This window comes from Callithrix jacchus, chromosome 5 (genome assembly GCF_049354715.1).
Source record: "Callithrix jacchus isolate 240 chromosome 5, calJac240_pri, whole genome shotgun sequence".
Classification (NCBI taxonomy): Eukaryota; Metazoa; Chordata; class Mammalia; order Primates; family Cebidae; genus Callithrix; species Callithrix jacchus.
This window is the reverse complement of record NC_133506.1, coordinates 124,589,946-124,612,002: the sequence shown is the minus strand read 5'-3', so window position 1 is coordinate 124,612,002 and position 22,057 is coordinate 124,589,946. Positions and strand designations below refer to the sequence as shown.

At 39.2% G+C, this 22,057-nt stretch overlaps 1 protein-coding gene across 3 annotated transcripts; it reads right to left on the bottom strand.

Moving 5' to 3' along the window:
• Positions 1-281: 281 nt before the first annotated feature.
• PRKAR1A (protein kinase cAMP-dependent type I regulatory subunit alpha) lies at positions 282-21,167 on the bottom strand. 3 transcript variants are annotated; one of them, XM_008997645.5, is made up of 11 exons: positions 21,051-21,167; positions 17,485-17,667; positions 10,436-10,606; positions 9,559-9,650; positions 9,300-9,361; positions 8,431-8,477; positions 7,004-7,162; positions 5,124-5,184; positions 4,033-4,154; positions 3,077-3,158; positions 282-2,729 (listed from the first exon to the last, which is right to left on the bottom strand). In XM_008997645.5, exons 2-11 carry the CDS (start codon positions 17,659-17,661, stop codon positions 2,557-2,559), a joined length of 1,146 nt encoding a protein of 381 aa, XP_008995893.3. In that variant the 5' UTR covers positions 17,662-17,667; positions 21,051-21,167; the 3' UTR covers positions 282-2,556. The 3 variants fall into 3 exon arrangements, with proteins under 3 accessions (XP_008995893.3, XP_017828250.1, XP_002748707.1); XM_017972761.4 differs by lacking the exon at positions 21,051-21,167 and adding an exon at positions 20,622-20,771; XM_002748661.7 differs by lacking the exon at positions 21,051-21,167 and adding an exon at positions 20,653-20,771.
• Between the last annotated feature and the right edge of the window lie 890 nt (positions 21,168-22,057).

Sequence of the window (22,057 nt, the reverse complement as noted above, 5' to 3'; positions counted from 1 at the left end):
CTTCAATAACAAGGAAATCTTTAGCTTTTGGCTGAATGTTTTTCCTTCCATGATTCAGTAAATAAATCTGCTACATCTCAATTACCCTTTAAGCAAGAGTTTGAGATCCCCTCTTTGACAAACTGAAAAGCACTGAAAATAAACATTACTCTTTCAAAACAATGATCCCATAATTCACCTTCCCTTTTTATTTTTGCCCACTAGAGTAGACTTTTGAGGAAGGAGAAAGAGAGAGGAAAGACGGAAAGGAGAAAGGGAAGAAAAACTGATTCATTTAAGAATTTAAATTATTTCATTTCTTTTTATTACTTGACCTACCATTAAGACAATCTAAAACAAAAAGAGTATATTAGCACACATGGTATAATCAGACTGGTAATCAGGAAACAATACAAAATGGTCCTTTGGCCATCTATACTTTCTAGAGCAGTAAATCTCATAAATTCACTTACCAAGCCCAGAAATAATGACTTTTAAAGCCCTGAATATCAACTAAGACAAATTATGCCAACTGTGATTTCTCACATATACTTAGATTACACAAAGATAAAGCTTTAGATGTGATCATTGTTTAATGTAGACTTATCTTTAACTTGTTTAATTAAAAACTACAGCAAGCCAAATGATTTAAGAGTAAAACTTATTTAGAAAGCATTATATGTATCTGAATATACGTGAGGATGATTATATACACACATGAAACTGCAATTTTATGGCATTCTAAATAATTCATTTAAGTACATTTTGGCATTTAAACAAAGATCAAATCAAGCTTTACGCTTATAAGAATTTTTATTTTTAATTTTTTTAAATATAAAAAGGTAGCTAAACACAAAGTACACATCAGAAAACCCTCATTTAATATAGATTATTTTGGAAATTAAAAAATTTGTAACACAGTGGCTTTCTTACCCACCCTAAAATGTAAATAAAACCTCTTCCCCAGATTTGTACTTCATACTTGGTAACAACCTAAAAGTTTTTTAAATCTATGAAAAAAATCTACCCGACCAATTTAAATTACCTGGGAAAGGGCAGAAGAGGAGATCAATAATCAGAGTCAGTTGCACACAGATGGAAAAATGCTTGCAGTCACTCCCACACATAACCCTGCAGTACCTTATATATAAATCACAATGAAAATGAAAGTGCCTACATTACAGAACTGTGAAATTTTGTTTAAAAAAATAGTAAAAATAAACTGTTGGGTATCATTGGAATAACGTAACACATAAGGCTGGAAAATACTGAAATACAGTTAAGACTCAATACACAAGTTTAATTTAAAAAAAAAAAAGAAAAGAAAGAAAAGTTTGCCAGAGAAATAAATGCTAGATAGGAAAGCAGGACTTTCAGCAGGACAGCTTTTTTAAACCAATGTGAAACAACACAGACACATTATACCCTACCATCAACCCACCAGAAATTCTAGCTGAAATAAAAAGGAAGGAAAAAAAGACTAAACCAAAGTAAAAAACTTCTTCCAAAATCTCATGCCCCAGTGAGTTTCACGGGGAAAATTCCCGACACTGAACTTTGTCCTCCTGGCATTTCTCCCTGTAGCAGCATCACCTGTTTCTCTGTTAGGACATTTGCTCCATCTGTATCTACTCACAGCAAATCCAATCTCCTGGAATCAGTTTAATGAGCATAAGAGATTATACTGAAGTCAACTGAAGGACATACTTTAACCAAAGCTCTAAATTAATAACCAAGATTGTAGACCTCAAATTCTTATTCTCAAATCAGCATCTGATCAATATTTGGCACTAGCTGGATAAAGGTCTAATCCAAATTTGTAAGCCAAGGCAGATGTAGCTGAATACTAACCCAGTATTTATAGTCTATGATTTACTTTCAAACTTAAAAGGCAGGTATAGATAGCCACACCTAAAAGAATTTCAGAATTGGAGAAGAAACATTAATAACAAGATATAAATAAAACCAGGCAGATTAGCTTGGCAAACAAAAATTCTGGTTAAAAATGAAAAAAAAAATTGAACCAATCATAACCCATTGATAATTAGCAAAAATGGGCCTTTTTGCACCCTTAGTTTAATTACAGACAGATGTCTTTCTACTATACTAAGATTTTCTATATCCATTTTCCCTAATCTTTAGAGCTTAATGAGAAACCATTTATTCTACAAAGAAATACAGCATATATGGCCACAGTCTATGCTTATAAATGGAAAATTACGTCACTTTAAAAAAAAATCTTGCACTGTTACATCATTACGCTATGGTAATTCAACAGGTGCTGGGATCAGCCCTCACCAAAAAGCATGGCACTCACTGCCCAGGTTGAATACTAACACTGCACAAAGAGCAGCAGTAACAGCAAAGTCTCCATAGAACTCTATTTATTTAACTGTGTATGAGCATTTAGTTAATGCTCCAAATTGAAAATGGTGCAAAGCAACTTTCAATACATAGACAGACAGGAAGCTGCGATGCCAGTGGCCATTTGGCGCTGCAAGTAGGGAAAATAAAGCAGTCTGCATGAGTGAAGCATGGATTGGGGAGAGAAGAAAAGGGAGGCACAGGAGGCAGATTTCAGACAGACAGTGACACAAAACTGTTGTACTGCTGGATGTTTCGTTTGAGGATGTCTGAGCATGGGCCAAGAACACGTTCAAATCTAGGTCGGTCCAGCTTAACGCACTTCAAGGGGCCACGAGCAACGACTGTGGCAGCACGAGGACGATTCATCAGTAGTGCGATTTCACCTGGAGAAAGGAAAAGAGGAAGGGTAAGGACAGGCTAATTTCTATGAAAAACATTTCCTTAAAGCAGTGCACTTCTGAGAAAAAACACAAATATTTATTTCTCTAATAACTTAGTACAGGGCACACCACATCTACACTTAAAAAACAAACTAGTAGATATGAGACAATCAATAATTTCATTAACTGAGTAAAGATCAAAAAATCTCACACTATATCTCTCAGAGCCAAAAGAGACTGCAATAAAAAAATAAAATTCAGGAAAAGACAAGATTATGGAAGACTACAGTATCTCACTGAGAGGTGATTTAAAGAAACCATGTATTTATTGTGAGGGAATTCATACATACCAAAATAATCAGAAGGCCCCAATCTTCCCACTTCAACAAACTCTTCATTTTCTGACCGTCGTTGTAGCACAGCAGCTGACCCCTACAATAAAATCACCAAAAAGCTAAACAAACACTCTCAAACCCAAGGTGGCATCTTAAACATCCTATGCAATTTTAGCTATCTTGCAAAAATGGGGGGGGGGGCGGTCAATTCAGTGGTTATTTCCATTTACATACGAATGAGATAAAAAAAGGACTTTAAAGTTAGTCACCACATGAGCTTCAATTTCTATTTTACCAGCATCTCCTGCTAGCAAGGTTCTTCAGACTTGGGTTAGCAAACTGTAGAGGAAGGGCTAAATCCAAGTTCGCTGTCTCTTTTGCAAATAAAACTTTATTGGAATACCACATCCATTCATTTACATATTATTTGTGGCTGCTTTTGCACTACAGCAATGGGTCCACAAAGCTTAACTTACCACCTGGTCCTTTACAGTTTCCTGACCCTTGGTTTAAATAAAATCAATTAGCAACTATGGAGCCACATTCATAGATATCTGTCACGTGGATCTGCTTGGCAAGCAAGAGTACCTGCTATACATTTCCATGAAATGTGAAGATATAAAAATACAGGAATTTTTCAAATTTAAATAATTACATTTAATCCTTATTTGCCAAATAGCCCAAATACTTGCATTTTAACAAGGATAGTACAGAATCATCACAGTATGTTGTTAAATGGCTTTCAGAATTTGGCTATTCATGTCTAGGGCCTTTCAAGAATTCTGACTCAAACTCATTTAAAAATGTAGTGACCTGGCAGAAAACCAAACAACAGCATTTCAAAGTAAAAGATAATTTTAAAATAAATTTGTAAGGTATTCTTAAAAACTAAAGCTGTAATTCAGAATTAGCCCACTCTTTCCCTCTATGAGTGTACAACTTTTTAAAGTATCAAATTCCGAGTTCTTTACCTCTAAAATAATGAAAAACTCATCCCCCGGTTCTCCCTGCACCACAATCTTCTGTCCATCTTCAAACTGCACTGGTTCCAATGCATCAGCTACCGTAAGACGTTCCCACTTGTCCAGAGACTCTAAAAGACAAGAATCAAAAGAATTGCTCTGTATTATTTGGTGCTACCATGAAGGTACAAAGAAAGTATAAAGAGATTCAACCAAACAGCCATGCCCATTCAACATTCTAGTAGTGTCTCAGATTAAACATGGTGCCTGTCTTCAATTACCTCTAGGCTGAGCAGGATTCTCATATTACCTGCAGATAGCCCTTAGATCCTTACTTCAGTCCCAGTGGCCAGGTTAATTTATACCAACTGTACCCAATGGCAAAGGAGTAAGAAAACGTAATCATTAAGTATTCCTGAAGATTGCCATCAGTGCAAATCAAACCCACAACTACAATACTCAAAAGTTATAGTTTCCCATCCATATCATTCCAAAGTTTCGTCAAAATAATTTAATCTACTTAAATCCTCCGTTAACTTTATGAAACAAGAACTAGAAAATAACTTTTATTCCCAAAGGCCAAACTACGATCCAAACACAAAGTAAATGTAACCAATTCAAAGAAAAGACAAATGGGTGGGGGGGGCAGTCAATTAACTGTAAGAAACAATGGTGGAAGCCTGTTATCTTATAAAAATCCCCATTCCCCCTTTGTGAAGAACAAGTGCTAACAACATCTCCAAGTCCCCATAACAAAATGCACAAAAGATTATCTTCAATTAATCTGCTTTACTCTAAATTTCAACAAACTTCTGGTATGTTTTCAGATGATGATGCTAGCAAATGACACCTAATCTTTCCACAGAGGAAACATATTCTTGGAAGTACTCACTTTTCTGAACCTATCAACTCAATGATAGAACAAGAGACAGAAGTCAGAGAGAAAATAACTGAATGTCCAGTCTGCAGGACTTTCAGCCCTTCTTTCTCTTAAGGGGGAAGGAGTAGCAATGATACTTTCAGAAGTCTCTTCCCAAGTCCAACCAATTTTAATTCAGGGGTATTTCATATACTAGCAGTCAACACACTTTACAACTCACCTAAAATAGAGACTTTACTAAGGAATTCCTCATACATCTTCCGCTTTCTCAGTGTGCTTCCCTAAAAATAAAAACAAAAGTGATATTCCCAAGACATGCAATTATCACCACATAATACTATGGAATAAATATTAAGTTTCACATAAATTTTAAAACCAGAAAGTCAAAGCTTGTTGCTGCTTTTTGTTAATGAAGAAAACTTAATTTTAACTGATTTTTATTTTACAGGTAATGATATAAAATGACATTCTTGTGATTTATATTTTCTGCCAATATTATGCCCAATTCCCAGCATCTGTAACCAGTATGCTGACATATTTCACAAAGCATTTCCCAACTTTCAAATACAGTAGAAATACCGGTTTATACCTGAGTGTATCACCCAAGATATTTTTCCACACACTTTACACCAATGCACAATTTCCATGTTTACTCTCAAACTGATTTTGCGCCACTGACAACTCAATCTATCTCTGAAAATATTTTCTCACAAAATTGATCTAAGTCTTCATTTACGTCCCATTAATCCTAGTGTTCTTCCTGTTCAACACTGATATTTAGATGCAGATTCCTCCATTAGTTTTGGCTTCTCACCTATAAAACTGACATTTCTTTATTCTATAAAAAAGGACCATACCCTCCCCTACCCAGATATATAGATATTTCACCCCATATCTATAGTCCCTAATTCCTGTCCACAAAGCCAAGGCACTGTGAGGCCCTAACTACCTTTCAGGCCCACTATGAGAAAGTAAAGTATTTTATTTCAAACCAATAGTTCTAGGTCCTACTCTTCCTTGGCAATGAGATAAAGCTGTAAACACTCTACATTTCCTTTTACTAACAGTATTCCTGCAGAGAAAATCAGAACTGTATGATCAATTTCTTCTTCAGTATACCATCGCATCATTTCAAAACCAATCTTTCTAAAATTCAGACTTATCTTTGCCATAAGTTTTTTTTTTTTTTCCCCTAAGCTCAGGGGTAGATGTGTAGGTTATACAGGTAAACTGGGTGTCAGAGGGATTTGGTGTTCAGATAATTTTGTCACCCAGGTAGTAAGCAAAGTACATAAGGGGTATTTTTCCTGATCTCCCTCTTCCCACCTCAAGTAGGCCCCAGTGTCTATTGTTCCTCCTCTAGTATCCATGTGTTCACATTGTTTAGCTCCCACTTGTAAGTGAGAACGTTTGGTTTGGTTTTCGTTCCTGTGTTAGTTTGCTTAGAAAAATAGTCTCTAGTTCTATCTGTGTTGCTGCAAAGGACAAGACTATCTATCTAATCTATATATATATCCCAAATGCAGAAAAATTTCAAAGTACATCAGACTGTACATTTTCAAATGAAAACCATTCAAAATGACTAATGCATTGGCTGGGACTTAAACATCCAAAGCTATTCTATAAATTCATCACAAAGTTCTCCGAAAGTCTGACTGTATCACCAGAATGTTCCAATTAGTTTGTTTATTCCTTTAACAAGCGGGGATGTGACATACATATGCATTACTGATAACCCACTTTCATAGGTTAGGGAAGCTGATTATGTCTGAATGGCCCCAAATAACATTAGGCCCTTAAAAGCAACACCTATCAGGCTATCTGTGATGGGTAAAATTAGGCAAATTAAGAAGTGCCTACCAGCAAATGCACAGATTTCCAAACATGAGCTGACTGGCACATATACCCAGATCTTGTTTCCCAAGCTTTTCTTCTAAAATATCACTGTCTAAAATGGCATAATGAATAATGCTAAGCTGGGCTTAATGCAAAGTATTTTCTCATTATAAGAAACATTCTGATTTTAATTTGGTAATATTCAAACATGAGTTACATAGATGAGAATTCTAAATCACACTCTCAAACGCTATGATCTCTTACCATGAGGATTCTTCTATAGCTGTCTCGGTCGATACCCCACAATTTCACATTTGTCTTTGCTTTGACAGTGGCTGCCCTAGGCGTTCCATAAATCAAAGCAAGTTCTCCAAAGCTCCCTCCTTCCCCAACACTGGTTGCCCATTCGTTGTTGACATAGACCTAAAGTGCAAGTGACAGCAAAAAAGTTTTTTTCTAGATACACAAACACATAAATGTTAAAAACCCTCAAAGCTTTTTAAAAGATCACAATCCTGAACTTTGTTTTAAAAAACAGAATATATTATGTTTTCAGTACACATCAGAGAATAATTGATTTCTGATGGGTTAAATAAGTGTCTTTATAATTTACCTGATTTAATTATCTGGTAAGAAAAAAAGCACTCTGTAAGGATGTAAGGGAAAAAGGTTGGCTCAGCACTAATACCAGTCATATATATTTAAAGAACTGTGCTGAGCACTATGCTAAGCATTTTACTTGCATTAGGTCACTGAATTTCCTAATAATCCTAAAAAATCAATGCTATTGGTGTCCAGTCTTTCTAAAATTCAGACTTATCTTTGCCATAAGTTTTTTTTTTTTTTCTAAGCTCAGGGGTACATGTGTAGGTTATACAGGTAAACTGGGTATCACAGGGATTTGGTGTTCAGATAATTTTGTCACCCAGGTAGTAAGCAAAGTACATAAGAGGTATTTTTCCTGATCTTCTCCCTCTTCATTTGTGAATAAGAAACCTCTATTAGGCCAGGAGCAGTGGCTCATGTCTGTAATCTCAGCACTTTGGGAGGCCAAATGGGATAACACAAGTTCAGGAGTTCGAGACAAGCCTGGCCAACATGGTAAAACCTCGTCTCTACTAAAAACACAAAACTTAGCCAGGTGCCCATGGTGGACACCTGTAATCCCAGCTGTTTGGGAGGCTGAGGGAGGAGAATTGCTTGAACCTGGAAGGCAGAGGTTGCAGTGAGACAAGAGCCACTGCACTCTAGCCCAGGCGACAGAGCAAGACTCCGTCTCAAAAAAAAAAAAAAAAAAAAGCTGTATTAAGTCTGCTAGCTAATGGCTGGGTCTACTCTCTTTTTTTTTTTTAAGACATGAGAACTCACTTTGTTTCCCAGGCTGGTCTTGAACTCCTGAGCTCAAGCAATCCTCTTGCCTTGATCTCCCGAAGTGCTAGTATTATAGGCATGGGCCATTGCATCCAGCTACACACACTTCTTAACCACTACTCCAGCAAAAGTTCTGAACAGAAACTTGACTTTAAAAAGTTTCTCTGTGTCATAAAAATACTTCGCAAAGGGTGTGAATAAAATCTGACATACAAGGGATATAATAATCCTTCAAAAACTATTCTTATTGCTCAGAAGCAATAAAAATCAATACACTGGCTTTTAAGATCAACATATTTTAAGGTATTATTAAATCTTACATCCATCTCTCCTTGATCAATCACATAGAAGTTATCTCCTTCATCACCTAAAAAATGGTAAAAAAGTTAGGAGCATATTACTAATTAAAGAAACAAATTATCAAAATTACAACAAAATAATAAACTTGTTTTATAGTGGTCCTATGAAAGAAGAGTGTGTTACAAACTAATACAATTTCTCAGGGGAAAGAAACGCAATATATTTTAAAAGTCATACAACTAATCCAATTTTTTTTGGTCATCTCATGGTGAAGAATACCTCTGAAAAAATGTTTAAGGGCATATGTGTACAAAGTTATTAACTGCTATGGCATCTATAATAAGGACATTAAAAACAACACAAATAGTTAAGAGCAAATTATCAGGTTGCCACAAAATGGGAATATATAACAACTCATAAAATGTCAAGAATAAGAAAATAGAAAGAGGAAGATAGTCAAAAAGATCCATGTTAGTCTATGCAGGCAAAAGTAAGAATCTATAGAAACCCTAGAACCTTTTTAATAGGACTATACAATGAAGAATGGAGGTGTTTCATACTTTAAAAGTGATTATTAATCGATATAAAGAACAAGAGACATATATATGATTCTGAAATTCTATACAACATTCAAAGTAAAAAATGTAGACATTTCCTTTAAATTATTATAAATAAAACTGTATCAAAAATATTAGTTCCCAATGAAGTGTTCTTTTCAGCTCAGAAAATTTTAATTTAAAAGAAAGAAGTAGAAAAATCCAGTCGTGTAACAGAAAAAAAAAGTGGTTGGATCAAAGAGGAAAACAAATTTAAATAAAACAAAACCAAAAACATCCTCTATTCTTGCGTCCTCACCCGTAACAATACTGCATGCTACAGAAGCCCTTACCTTGCTGAATAACAGTCTCTCCTGCAATAAAGGAGACTGGAAACATGGCATCAAAAATATCACTGGAAGAGAGAGAAGGCCTCAAGTTACATTTCACATGCCTCCTCCATGAATTTCAAGCATTAAGCTTAGAATTAAAGACCCGTGAATGTCACCTGGTGAACAATAATTACGAGCCTTAAAACTTGCAACAAGTGTTGAAAATAATTTGGGATCACACCCTTACTGGAATAATAGTGTAAGAAAGAGCCTGTCCTACCTTCTCTCATTATCATCAAGATGTGAAAACAGCACATTCTTTTCAATGGCTTTGGCTAAAGCAGCCATTGTCTTATAATCTTTTGGTATAACCTAGAAAAGAATTGAAGGTCAAATGATAATTCCATAAACCAGAAACATTTCATGTTTGCAATCTGCTTTTCAATTAAATGTCAAGCCACATTATGGTATTTAAACAAGACTGCTTTGAGTTAAATATTTTCACTACAACAAACTTTTACTATCTTTGATCCATAAAATACTCAACAAATATTGACTAATTAATCCCCTTGCCTACAGCCAGGCCTAAATATAAAGTCTGGTACTTGGTTCCCAATTAACAACTAAAGAAATAAACCAAACACCTTGACCAAGGTCATTATTCTGTGGCAAAACTAAGTATTTTATAATAATTAGTCATTTAAAAATCTGTGATCTATTAGTTTCACAAGCCTCAAGTGCCAGGACAATGCTGTTCCCCCTTAAGGCTAATAGCATAACTCAAAATAGCAGCCTAGCTCTAAGGAAGAGGAGAATATAGGACAAACGAGGCTCACAGAATAAAATGTTAAAAGCCACAACATGACTTACAGGATAGCAAAAAATGGACACCGTGATTCAAGAGAAAAAGCAATACTGCAAAACAGCAGCAAGGAAATAACAAACCCCAAAATGCAACTATTCGCTAGTTTATAATCATTATTAGTTATTTCCTCTGACAGCATGCTATTAAAGAAACCTGTTTTCCAGTACCCAAGAACTATACAGGATGAAGTTCCATCTTGTTTTGTATTTTACAATTCATTCATCAAAGGACACTAGATGACCACCAAGTGGGTCCCAAGAGTATCTCCCCAATGTTCAAATATCAAAACTACCTTTCTAACATATGATGCGGCGTCTTCCTCTGTATAGACCTCAGCGCTGATAGCACCTCGGCGCCTCCGACCTTTAACCACTGGGTTGGGTGGAGGAGGAGAGATTTCATCCTCCCTTGAGTCTGTACGAGTGCTTGCTTTCTGCAGATTCTGAATCTGTTTTGCCTCCTCCTGAAAGAAATTATGAGTTTGCAAAATGAGATCCTTCAGAATGTAAAGCAGGTATTCTCATATTCCAATGATAGTCCGTCTCAGTCACTTCCAATCTCTTCTTCCTTTACAATGTAAGTTAAGAGGAAAAGACTAATTCCCAATGGGGAAAAAAATAGAGAGTAACATTTGAAAAGAAATCAAGTTAATTTACCTCAGATGATAACAGATGCTATACTTTATTAATGAACAAAAGCCATTAGTACAAGGACACATAACATGTGAGTAACAAATCAGATATTCATTATAATGTCTTGACAACAATGATTTGTGATGCACACAACAGTAACACAATGCAAGATAAAATCCTGAAAATGGGGGTTTTTTGATGCTACTAGAGACAGCAAGAGACCCTCCCAGCCAAAAGAAATGTTATCCAGGAAAAACAATTCGGGCACAACATAGTGATCCAAGAATGTCTAGATTACTGAGTTATTTCATTAACTCAACAAGCGTTTTCTGCTTCTACCATGCCAAGTCCTACGCTAGGTAACAGGAATATAAAAACAAATAGGAGAGGGTCCTAAGCCTGTTGATTTCACGTTGTGGTCTGATTCCAAATAAAAACAAATAATGAAATGATGTGATGGTAACCATGAATTTTAATAAGATCCTGTCTATAATACGTCTCCCAGCAGAGCTAGAATCATTCTTTGTGATCAAGGTTTAAACTTGAAGTTAAAAGAAAAAAAAGAGTTTACTTGCTTTTAAAAACTACTCATTCAACCAATTCATATTAAACATTCTTTTTTTTCACATCTAGAGTCTTAAAAACAAATTCCTCTCAGATCTATACTAAAGAATTAGTTGTTATGCCTGAAGGAAAAGGGAAAAAATAAAAATTGTGTTAACTTCTACTTTCTCATTCATTTGACCCATTAGTTCCCTTTTATACATAAATTTGTCTGTAAGTGCCCATATATTAATCTCCAGAACACTGGTAGCATTCAAGAAAAGCAATGGCATGGGAGGAAACCCTTTCATTATTATGCCCTTTTGTACCTGCACAACTTTGAAATACGTGAATATGTAACCCACTTTTTAAAATACAGTTTTTAGAAAATTCATTTCACATTAATTCTGGTTATCCAGTAAGGTTTCCCATTTCATATTAATACAGAACTATAAAACTCAAGTCTCCCACAAGTTTAAAGTTTAAGAGTATATGACTGGGTACAGTGGCTCACACCTATAATCCCAACACTTTGGAAGGAAGAAGGGGGCAGATCACTTGAGCCCAGGAGTTTGAGACCCACCTGGGCAACATTATAAAACCTCGTCTCTAAAAAAAAAAAAACATAAAAATTAGTTGGGCATGGTGGCAAGCACCTGTAATCCCAGCTACTTGGGAGGCTAAGGCAGGAGGACCACCTGAGCCCAGAAGGTAAAGACTGCAGTAAGCCATGATTGCACCACTGCACTCAGGTCTGGACAATAGAGATCCTGCCTCAAAAAAATTAAAAGTACTTTGTGAGCACACACAAAGTTTAATAATATAAATGAAAACACAAATTTTTCCCCCCAGATTTGTCACTGATATTTCACAAAAATTTCAGGAAAATTTTCATAAATAACATCTCATTTGGGACTGTATTCTATTCTACTTCACTGAATTTTTAAGATTTTGAAGTAACGAAAGCATTTTGATTTTAGCATTGTCTCATGGATTCTAGCGAGTCTTTTAAAAACAGCAATCTGAATATAACCTGACGACTCAGAGCCATTACTCAGATCATCTATCAGTTTTCTAGTGTATACTACATTTTTATATCCTTTCTCTTGCTGTTGTCATCCTGCTGTCAGTCTCCTTCCTCCTCAGCTCTTTAAGTGAAGTGATAAAAAACCTAAATACCCTGACTTGATCATGACACATTCTATGCATGTAATATCACATGTACTCCATAAAAACATACAAACGTTATGTATTAATAAAAATTAAAAATTAGAAAAAAAAACCCAGTTTACTTACTGGTTAATGATGCTCTTGACTCTGAAGTTCCAGTTCTGTGCCCACTACTGACTATGTTTTCAAGATTATTTGTTCCCTCCCTGCTTCTGTCACTCTTCCCCATGGGTAAAGTACACTTCCCACCCCGGTGACTTAGGCTTGGCTACAGGACTCGCTCTGGCCATGGAATGTTAAGTGGACATGCCATACCATGCTTGCCTGTGTGGTTTGGCTCTGTCCACCTTGAGCTTCTGCCCTCCCTCTGCTTTGAGAACAGCATGCCCTATATAGGGCTGCTCCTTCTGCTCAGACCCAGAACAAGATATGTGGTGTCAAGAACACAAGACAGGCTAAGCTGCACATGACTGGTCTGTGTAGTAACCACTGAAATTTAGGAGTTATATGTTGCTCCAGCAAAAGCTGACGACTACAGTGTATGACCACAGCCACGTTACTTACTTTCTCTCAGTTTTACCTGCTATGTCTGTAAAACGCTGATTACCACCTACCTCATACATTTGAAATAACATGTATGTATGTATATAAAGTGCTTCACATAGTACCTGACACAGCAAACACAAGGTCACAGTTATTATTTAAGGTTCTAATAAATTTAAGAGTAAAAGAAGACTCAAATTCCAGATGACTGAATTAAAATGCAGAAGCTTTCAAAAGACCAACTGTCAGAGTTTTGGGTACATTTCTTAGAGAGTAGTTGAAGGTAATAGAAACACAGCCCCCCCAATAATGAGGAAGAAGGTGATGAGAACTGTATTTTAAGAATGATATGGTTTGGCTGTGTCCCACCCAAATCTCATCTTGTAGTTCCCATAATCCCCATGTGACATGGGAGGGGCCTGGTGGGAGGTAATTTAATTACAGGATTGGTTACCTCCATGCTGTTCTCATGATAGTGAGTTTTCTTGAGTTCTCCGATGGTTTTGAGGGGCTTTTCCCCCTTTTGCTTGACCCTTCCCCTTGCTGCTGACATGTGAAGATTCATGTGTTTGCTTCCCCTTCCGCCATGATTGTATTTCCTAAGGCCTCCCCAACCATGCAGAACTGAGTCAAACTGCTTTCCTTTATAAATTACCCAGTCTTGGGTATGTCTTTATTAGGAGATGAGATCAGACTAATACAGTAAACTGGTACCACAGAGAGTGGGGTGTTGCTATAATACCCAAAAATTTGGAACTGGGTATCAGGAAGAGGCTGGAACAGCTTGAAGGGTTCAGAAGACAGGAAGATGTGGGAGAGTTTTGAACTTCCTAGAGACTAGGAGGGTTCAGAAGACAGGAAGATGTGGGAAAGGTTGGAACTTCTAGAGACTTGTATGGCTTTGACCGAAATGCTGATACTGATATGGACAATGAAGTCCAGACGGAGATGGTCTCAGATGGAGATGAGGAACTTGTTAAGGACTGGAGTAAAGGTGACTCTTGCAATGCAAAGAGACTGGCAGCATTTTAGCCCTGCGCTAGAGATCTGTGGAACTTTGAATTTGAGAGAGATGATTTGGGGTATCTGGCAGAAGAAATTTCTTTTTTTTTTTTCTTTTTGAGACGGAGTTTCGCTCTTGTTACACAGGCTGGAGTGCAATGGCATGATCTCGGCTCACCGCAACCTCCGCCTCCTGGGTTCAGGCAATTCTCCTGCCTCAGCCTCCCGAGTAGCTGGGATTATAGGCACGCGCCACCATGCCCAGCTAATTTTTTGTAATTTTAGTAGAGACGGGGTTTCACCATGTTGACCAGGATGGTCTCGATCTCTGACCTCGTGATCCACTCGCCTCGGCCTCCCAAAGTGTTGGGATTACAGCAGCAGAAGAAATTTCTAAGCAGCAAAGCATTCAAGAGGAAGCAGAGCATAGACGTTTGGAAAATTTGCAGCGTGACAATACAACAGAAAAGAAAACCTCATTTTCTGGGGAGAAATTAAAGCCTGCTGCAGAAATGTATGTAAGTAATGAGAAGCCAAATGTTAATCGCCAAGACAATGTGGAAAATGTCTTCAGGGCAAGTCAGACACCCTCAGGACAGCCCCTCCCATCACACGCCCAGAGGCCTAGAAGGGAAAAATGGTTTCCTGGGCCATGCTCAGGGACTCCTGTACCCTGCATCCCAGATGCTTCAGCTCCAGTCTTGGCTAAAATGGCCCAAGATATAGCTCTGGCCATTGTTTCAGAGGGTGCAAGCCCCAAGCCTTGGCAGCTTACACATGGTGCCAGGCCTGCGGGTGCACACAAGTCAAGAACTGAGGTTTCGGAACATCCACCTAGATTTCAGAGGATGTATGTATGGATGTCCAGGCAAAAGTCTGCTGCAGGGGCGTGGCCCTCATGAGAGAACCTCTGCTAGGGCAGTGCAGAAGGGAAATGTGGGGTTGGTGCCCCTACACAAGTCTCCACTGGGGCATTTCCTAATGAAGCTTGAGAAGAGGGCCACGATCCTTCAGATTCCAGAATGGTAGATCCACCAACAGCTTGCACCATACCCTTGGAAAAGCTGCAGACACTCAATGGCAGCCCAGAAGGGTGGCTGTACCCTGCAAAGCCACAGTGGTGGAGCTGCTCAAGGCATGGGAGACCACCTCTTGCATCAGTGTACCCTGGATGTGAGACAAAGAGTCAATGGAGTTCATTTTGGAACTTTAAGATTTAATTACTGCCTCGATGGATTTCAGATTTGCATGGGGTCTATAGCCCCTCTGTTTTAGCCAACTTCTCCCATTTGAAATGAGTGTATCTAATGCCCCCAGGAAGTATCTAACTTGCTTTTGATTTTATAGGCTCATAGGTGGAAAGGACTTGCCTTGTCTCAGATGAAACTCTGGACTTGAACTTTTGAGTTAATGCTGGAATGAATTAAGACTTTGAGGGACTGATGAAAAGGCATGATTGTGTTTTCAAATGTGAAGACATAAGATTTGGGAGGGGCCGTGGTAGAATGATATGGTTTGGACGTGTCCACACATAAATCTCATCTCGAATAGTAGTTCCCATTATCCCTATGTGTTGTGAAAGACCCCATGGAGGTAACTGAATCATGGTGGGGGGGTTACCCTCATGCTGTTCTCATGATAGTGAGTCCTCATGAGATCTGATGGCATTATAAGGGACTTTTCCCCATTTCACTCAGCACATCTCCTTGCTGTTGCCCTGTAAACAGGATGTTTTTGCTACCTCTTCTGCCAAGATTGTAAGCTTCCCAAGGCTCCCCAGCCACGCTGAATTGTGAGTCAATTACACCTCTTTCCTTTATAAATTACCCAGCCTCAGTATGTCTTTAGTAGCAGCATGGGATAGGACTAATAGACTAACATACAAATTAACACTTAATAAATAAAACAATAACCTGTTAAAAAGTTGAAAATCTAGTTACCTAAAGGTACAGGTATCTATATTCAACCCTGGCTAAAGGAATATACACATGTCAACAAAGACCCTTGAATTATAGTAAAAAGCATGTGGAACTGTAACTTTAATTATTAAAAGGTAAAAAAACCAACACACATTAAATCTAAAAATCCCATCTGCAAAGAAACCATTTTAATAATTATTTATTGCTTTCCTACCTTTGTAGTTTTTAACAGTACTGTGGCAACTACAAGCTTTGAAACTAGCACCACACATTCAACACTCCCTATAAAAAGATACACACTTAATGTCTCACCAACTTAATCCTCTCATTTGATGGTTTCTATTGATGTCCAAAGAAGAGGGATCACCTTACAGTGACCCATTTCAAAACCAGATCTCCAGGAACGCACTTGATTTCAAAACAAGGTACGACTATGGCTTAGCTCTACAATATTTCCATTATTTGGAAATTGCATATATAAAAGAAAGCCAGAGTATCTATTATAATTCCAAGACAGCAAAGCAACATTCACAGTGACTAGTTGTTCTTTTTTTTAATTATTCTGATCATGGTACTAAACACAAATTTTAACAATCAGTTTTTAAAGAAAATAGAATAACCTGATCATTGAGCTACCCAAATACTTTTTAAATCTTAGTACAGATTTTTTTACTAATAAACTATGCTGATAAGAAACTGTAAAAACCAATGGAAAACAATACAAATATTTCTATTATACAATTAGATAATCATATATCAAAGAAATGTCTCTGTTGATTCAAAATCATTTTGAACCACCTCAAAACTCCCACATCCACAAGAAAATCTGTAAGTTTATCCCACTGATTTACAGAAGCAAATCACATAAACTATTCAAAACATTTGGTGATCCAGACATTTTAATTCATCATTTCTTGAGGGAAATGAATTGAAGCACTGTCCTTGATGTAAAATTATCATTTTACTTAGAAAATTAGAAAAGCATACGCCACATATGTGAGTCACAACTGACCTACATGCAAGGAGAAAGAGCAGCAAAGAATAAAAACTGGATTAATTTTTTTCAAGGGGAAACAAGTCATGACCAATAATATGGAGTAAAATTTTTGAGGACCATTAATCTCACTATCTATATAGTAATTCATCAGAGATATATTCTATATTAAAATGGACTTAATATAATTGAAAATTTCTGATACATCAGTCACAAGCTAGATTCAAATGTTTCCTTATACTAGTTTTAAAAACAGGGTAAGATTTATTACCCTTACCTGCTTTGTTCAAAAAGGGAGAAGTATTAACTATTTTCAATTACTATAGAATTTCCTATTCATAGCACTGCTAGACTACTTCTGATTAGTTTTATACATTAATTTTAAAAGTTACAAAGAACTGTTTGGAAACCCTTCGTTACCCAACTACAGTTAGCATACAGGTTCATTTTCTGATAAATCTACTAATTAATAATTTTACAGTTATTAAATGTAACAGTGGTCACAATCATCTCATCATCTCCCCACATTTATTTTTACCTTCTCCAACCTCTCAAAGTATTCCCTGAGGAAAGCCATGGGTCTCTCGGGTCGAGCAGTGCACAACTGCACAATAGAATCTTTGAGCAGTGCTTGAATATTGTGCTTCTGGACGTAGAGCTCACATTCTCGAAGGCTGCGTGCCTCCTCGCTGGCGGCAGTACTGCCAGACTCCATGGTTCTCTGAGAGAAAACACACACATATGCTTGTATAAACTATAAAGCAAAATGCCAGTCTGGCATTTGACTTGCTACATTCATTAGGCATCTGATTCATAGGGATTTTTTTCTACATAGATTTTGTTTTTAAACAAGGAGGTGGGGACTAAGGAACAAAATATGTACAGAATTAGCATTATTCCAAGCAAATGTTTCATTTGGTTACTGCTGCAGGACCTGTGCTCTGTATACAGCAGTGAGAGTCAATAACCTCAGCTCCTGGGAGGAAGTATGAGCCACTATCCTCTGCAGAGGCGGGTGCTGAAGTCAGGCCCTTAAGGGAATTTCATTCAGTTCTCCCTTGCAAAAGAAATCATGATGATGTGGGAAGTATGTAAACAGAACAGAGAATTACAAGGGCACACAAGTCAACTCTAAGTGAAAGCAAGTAAACACAATGAAGAACATCGAACATTCTCCATATGTAACTTCTATCCAATGGGAGTGTCCTAATGTCACAGAGCAAACCACTGGAGTGAGAATCTGATTAGCCAATTACTAGCGTAATCAAAATTTTAAAAAAATACACAAGAAAATTCAGATGAGTTTTAAAAGCAACCTTTTATTCCACAATCTGTTGCCAGATTCCACCCTTAAATACTACTACACTAGTGGTAAAAGAAGAAATATCCTTAGTTGGGGAGGAGAAAATCCTTACCAAGTAAACTGTAAAACATCTGGACAGAAAATTGTCAAAATGTTTTCTTCATCTCGACAGGAGAATGTTATAACACCTAAGTTTCAAACTTGCATGAAGAATCAATAGATAAATTGTATTTAATGAATTACATTTAATGGATAAATTGCATTTAATGGATTTTAGAGGATTCAAACTATGGCACCTTGATGTGAAGTAAAAAAATCAGAGATAATAATGAGCGGCTAAGCTTAGCCCGAAATTAAAAAGTTTAGTAATTTAACAACAGGGTCACATACTGTTTTCCTTCTAACTCCTAATTACTAAGCATTTAAGTTTAGAAGGTAAGAGTGTGTTCTCCTCCACTCAGCAACTGAATTCAGTACTAATCAGACTTTTCCAATTATAATGGATTGCAAACTATTGAGATGAAATTAAAAAGTTTAGTAATTTAACAACAGGGTCACATACTGTTTTCCTTCCAACTCCTAATTACTAAGCATTTCAGTTTAGAAGGTAAGTGTGTTCCCGTCCACTCAGCAACTGAATTCAATACTAATCAGACTTTTCCAATTATAATGCATTGCAAACTATTGAGATGAAACTGTAATTTAAAAGAATTTACAGAAAGAAATACCAGAGTAAAGAGCTATTCTAAATTGCTACACTGTGACACATTTTGTTTTGACAACTTTCATCATAAAGGTCAATAACAAGTAGACTAATTAACAGACCATGAGAAAGTTTGTGGTTCCAAGATAGGCACATAAATTAGAAGCCATGGAAAAAGAATCATGCTGCTCCTTTAGAAATAAACAGGCAAAAAACTGCGCATTTACTTTAGGACAGTTTTATACAAGCCACTTTTCCAGGTCAGGCAATCATATGAACTGAAAATCCACTTCAGTAGAATTGTGTGGATTTCAAATACTGAAGGCCACCAAGAACAATCATTAATCAGAGCTTTCATGCTTCAAAACATTCAGTCATATTTCAAAAATATTTAAGTGATTAATCATTCTAAGATCAGGTCTTTGGCTGGTGGAGATGAGAGAACTAGGCCTAAGGAGTGAAACTGTGTTGTTTGAAACAACTAATGTATTACAAAAACCAAAAACAGTACACGAAGAGAAATGCCCCAAGATTAATGCAGTCATTATGTAAATCACTGAATAACCAAATTTCAGTCTTAATATTTTTAATCGAGTTACCTGGATTTTCTACGTGTACGTATTTTTAAAAGCCCAACAACCTAGCCTTCCTTCCCGACACACAATTATTTAACTGCTTTAAAACTTTCACCGCATTGTCTCTATGCAAAAGAAAACACTCGGATTATCACTTTTGAAAATTCAGTTGTGAGAAAATTGTTTCGAAAGAATTATATTCCGGGAAATAAAAACACTCTGAGAAATGGTTCCTGATTCAGACCTCACCCCCTTAGATCTGCCAAGTTACGACTTCCCTGGGGTCATCTAGAGGAAGTGCTTGCTTTTCTTGCTCTACTGAGGAGACGGGATCTCCTGGGAATCTTGCAAGGAGTAAGACGACTGTCACCACATACTCTGAGCTGAAGGGGTTAATGGGTACCGCGTATTTTCGAGGAAGGGCAGGAAAATGCCCTTCACTTCACGTAGGCCACGGTCATGACCACAAAATGAAGAAGGGAAGCCGACACCTCAAACTACGCCAGTCCGAAGGCCACAGTGGTAGCGAGGAGACCTCAGGGCGGAAAATCGGCGAAGAGGGGTGGGTGACAGGGAACAAAAGGAAATTCTGGAGCCCAACTAAGACTGTCGTGTGGAGGGGGAAAGATCACCCCTCTATGGAGGGGAAAGGCGACTGCTAGCAATGACGAGGAGTCAGAGTGGAGAGGAAAACTGCCGGCTTTCAAGAAAAGCCATGACCAGCGGGCGAAACGATGGCGGACCCCGGTAAAATAGAGCCGTTGTCCTTCAGGAAATGGGGGAGGGTGAGAGAGGCCGCGGCGCGCGGGGGCGAAGGCGGCCGGGGAGGGCCGCGGAGAGCCCAAGGCCCCAGGCGCAGTGGGGTAGGGACAGCGCGAGCGAGCGGGGCCGCTGGGGATCCCCGCACCAGAGAGGACGCCCAGACGGCCTTGGGGATGCAGACTCGGAGCCGGAGGCGTAAGGCCTGCGAGAAGGCGCCCGCCGGGCCGGGGAGGAGCAGGGGGGTGCGGCCGTCCCCCTACAGGTCGCTCCCCGTGACGCCATCTTGGATCGGTCCAGCGCCCCCGAACGGGCGGCGAGGCGACGAAGCTCACCTCGCCTAAGCCCCCGGCCGACCCCACTCACCTGGGGACGGGCGGCGGCGGACGCGAGGCTACGACTGCAAGGCGGCGGCGTACAGAGCTCCCTTAGTGCTACGCTCCCAGTCCAGATCCACTCTGCGATAGCGGCTAGGCGACGGCTCCACCGGAAACGGCCTAGCCTCAGCCAATCAGCGTTCGGCTGCTGACGTCAATGCGCCTCGCTCTGGCCAGAGCCGTCGCCTTGGCAACCTTAAGTGCGCAGCGCCCCCAGTTCCTCCCCGATCGCTCGTGGAAGGACTCTCTGCAATTGTTCGCCTTCCGCCATTCTTTCATCTTACTCGTCTCTTATCCACAGCACTTTCCTCACTCCGGCCTCTTCTCCTTTCTGCACTCTCCCTAGCCCATTTATCTCCTTCTTCCTACTCACCTTCCCCTCCTTACCTGTCCCTCTCTGGGTGTCCAGTCTCCTCTGTTTTTCCTTCTGCTCTTCGCTCCCTCTCCGCGCAGCTGTCGTGCGCTTCCCTCTCGTCCCTCCTCTGTCCACCCCACTCTCCCTCCGGCCTCCCTCGACGCCTCCGCCTTTTCTCCCTCCTTTCCACCCCCTCCCCACCTCCACGACCCACGTGGGGAGTCTCGGATGACAGGTGGGCGACTCCGCCCCGCAGCCCCTGCAGGGGAGGACGCCGGGCAGGGGCGGGGAGATTCTTGCCGCTGCCAGCCCCCGGAGGAGGTGGCGGCCCCCGCGGATCTGCAGCAGCTGCGCCGCGGGGCCGAGCGCGAGCGGATGCCTAGGATGCGCTCTCCGGGCCGCACATCCTGTGCCAGGCCAGCGCCGCCCCAGCCCCGGGCTCGGGCCCGTCATCCGGTCCAGGAAACCTGAGCCCTGCTGAGTCTCTGCTGGGCCGACGTGGCCCCTCTCCCCCGCTGGGGTGCTGTCATTAGTGCAGCCCACACCGTCCCTGTGAAAATCAGTCTCGGGAAAGGACTTTGCCAGGGTCCAAGAGAAGGCCCGAGTCCTTCTAGAACCTGAAGTGCCCCCCGCCCCTCGCATCACTCCGACCTCAGAGAGGGAGAAGTGCAGAGCATGCAGATTGTCACAAACGCTCTGTCACCCAGCAAGAAATCGCAGCTGTCCATACAAGCTACACTAATGGGGGAAATTCGGAGGAAAAGCGACTTTACTCTTTCAGCCATTTTTTTTTTTTTTTTTTTTTTTACCATCAGAGCATCTGTCTGAGGAGGAAGAAAAGGGAGGCAGGGTACAGTTTTAGAAGCATAACGTCTCTAAATGAATAAAGAAAAGCCAACAAGGACACATATCCAAGTGTTTGGCTGGGGGCTGCTGTATATATTGTATCCATTGTATATATTTATAGGGCTATGTGTTTAAAATTCATAATGGATTCAACACAATACCAAAAAGCAAAGTACACACGTATGCTGTAGTA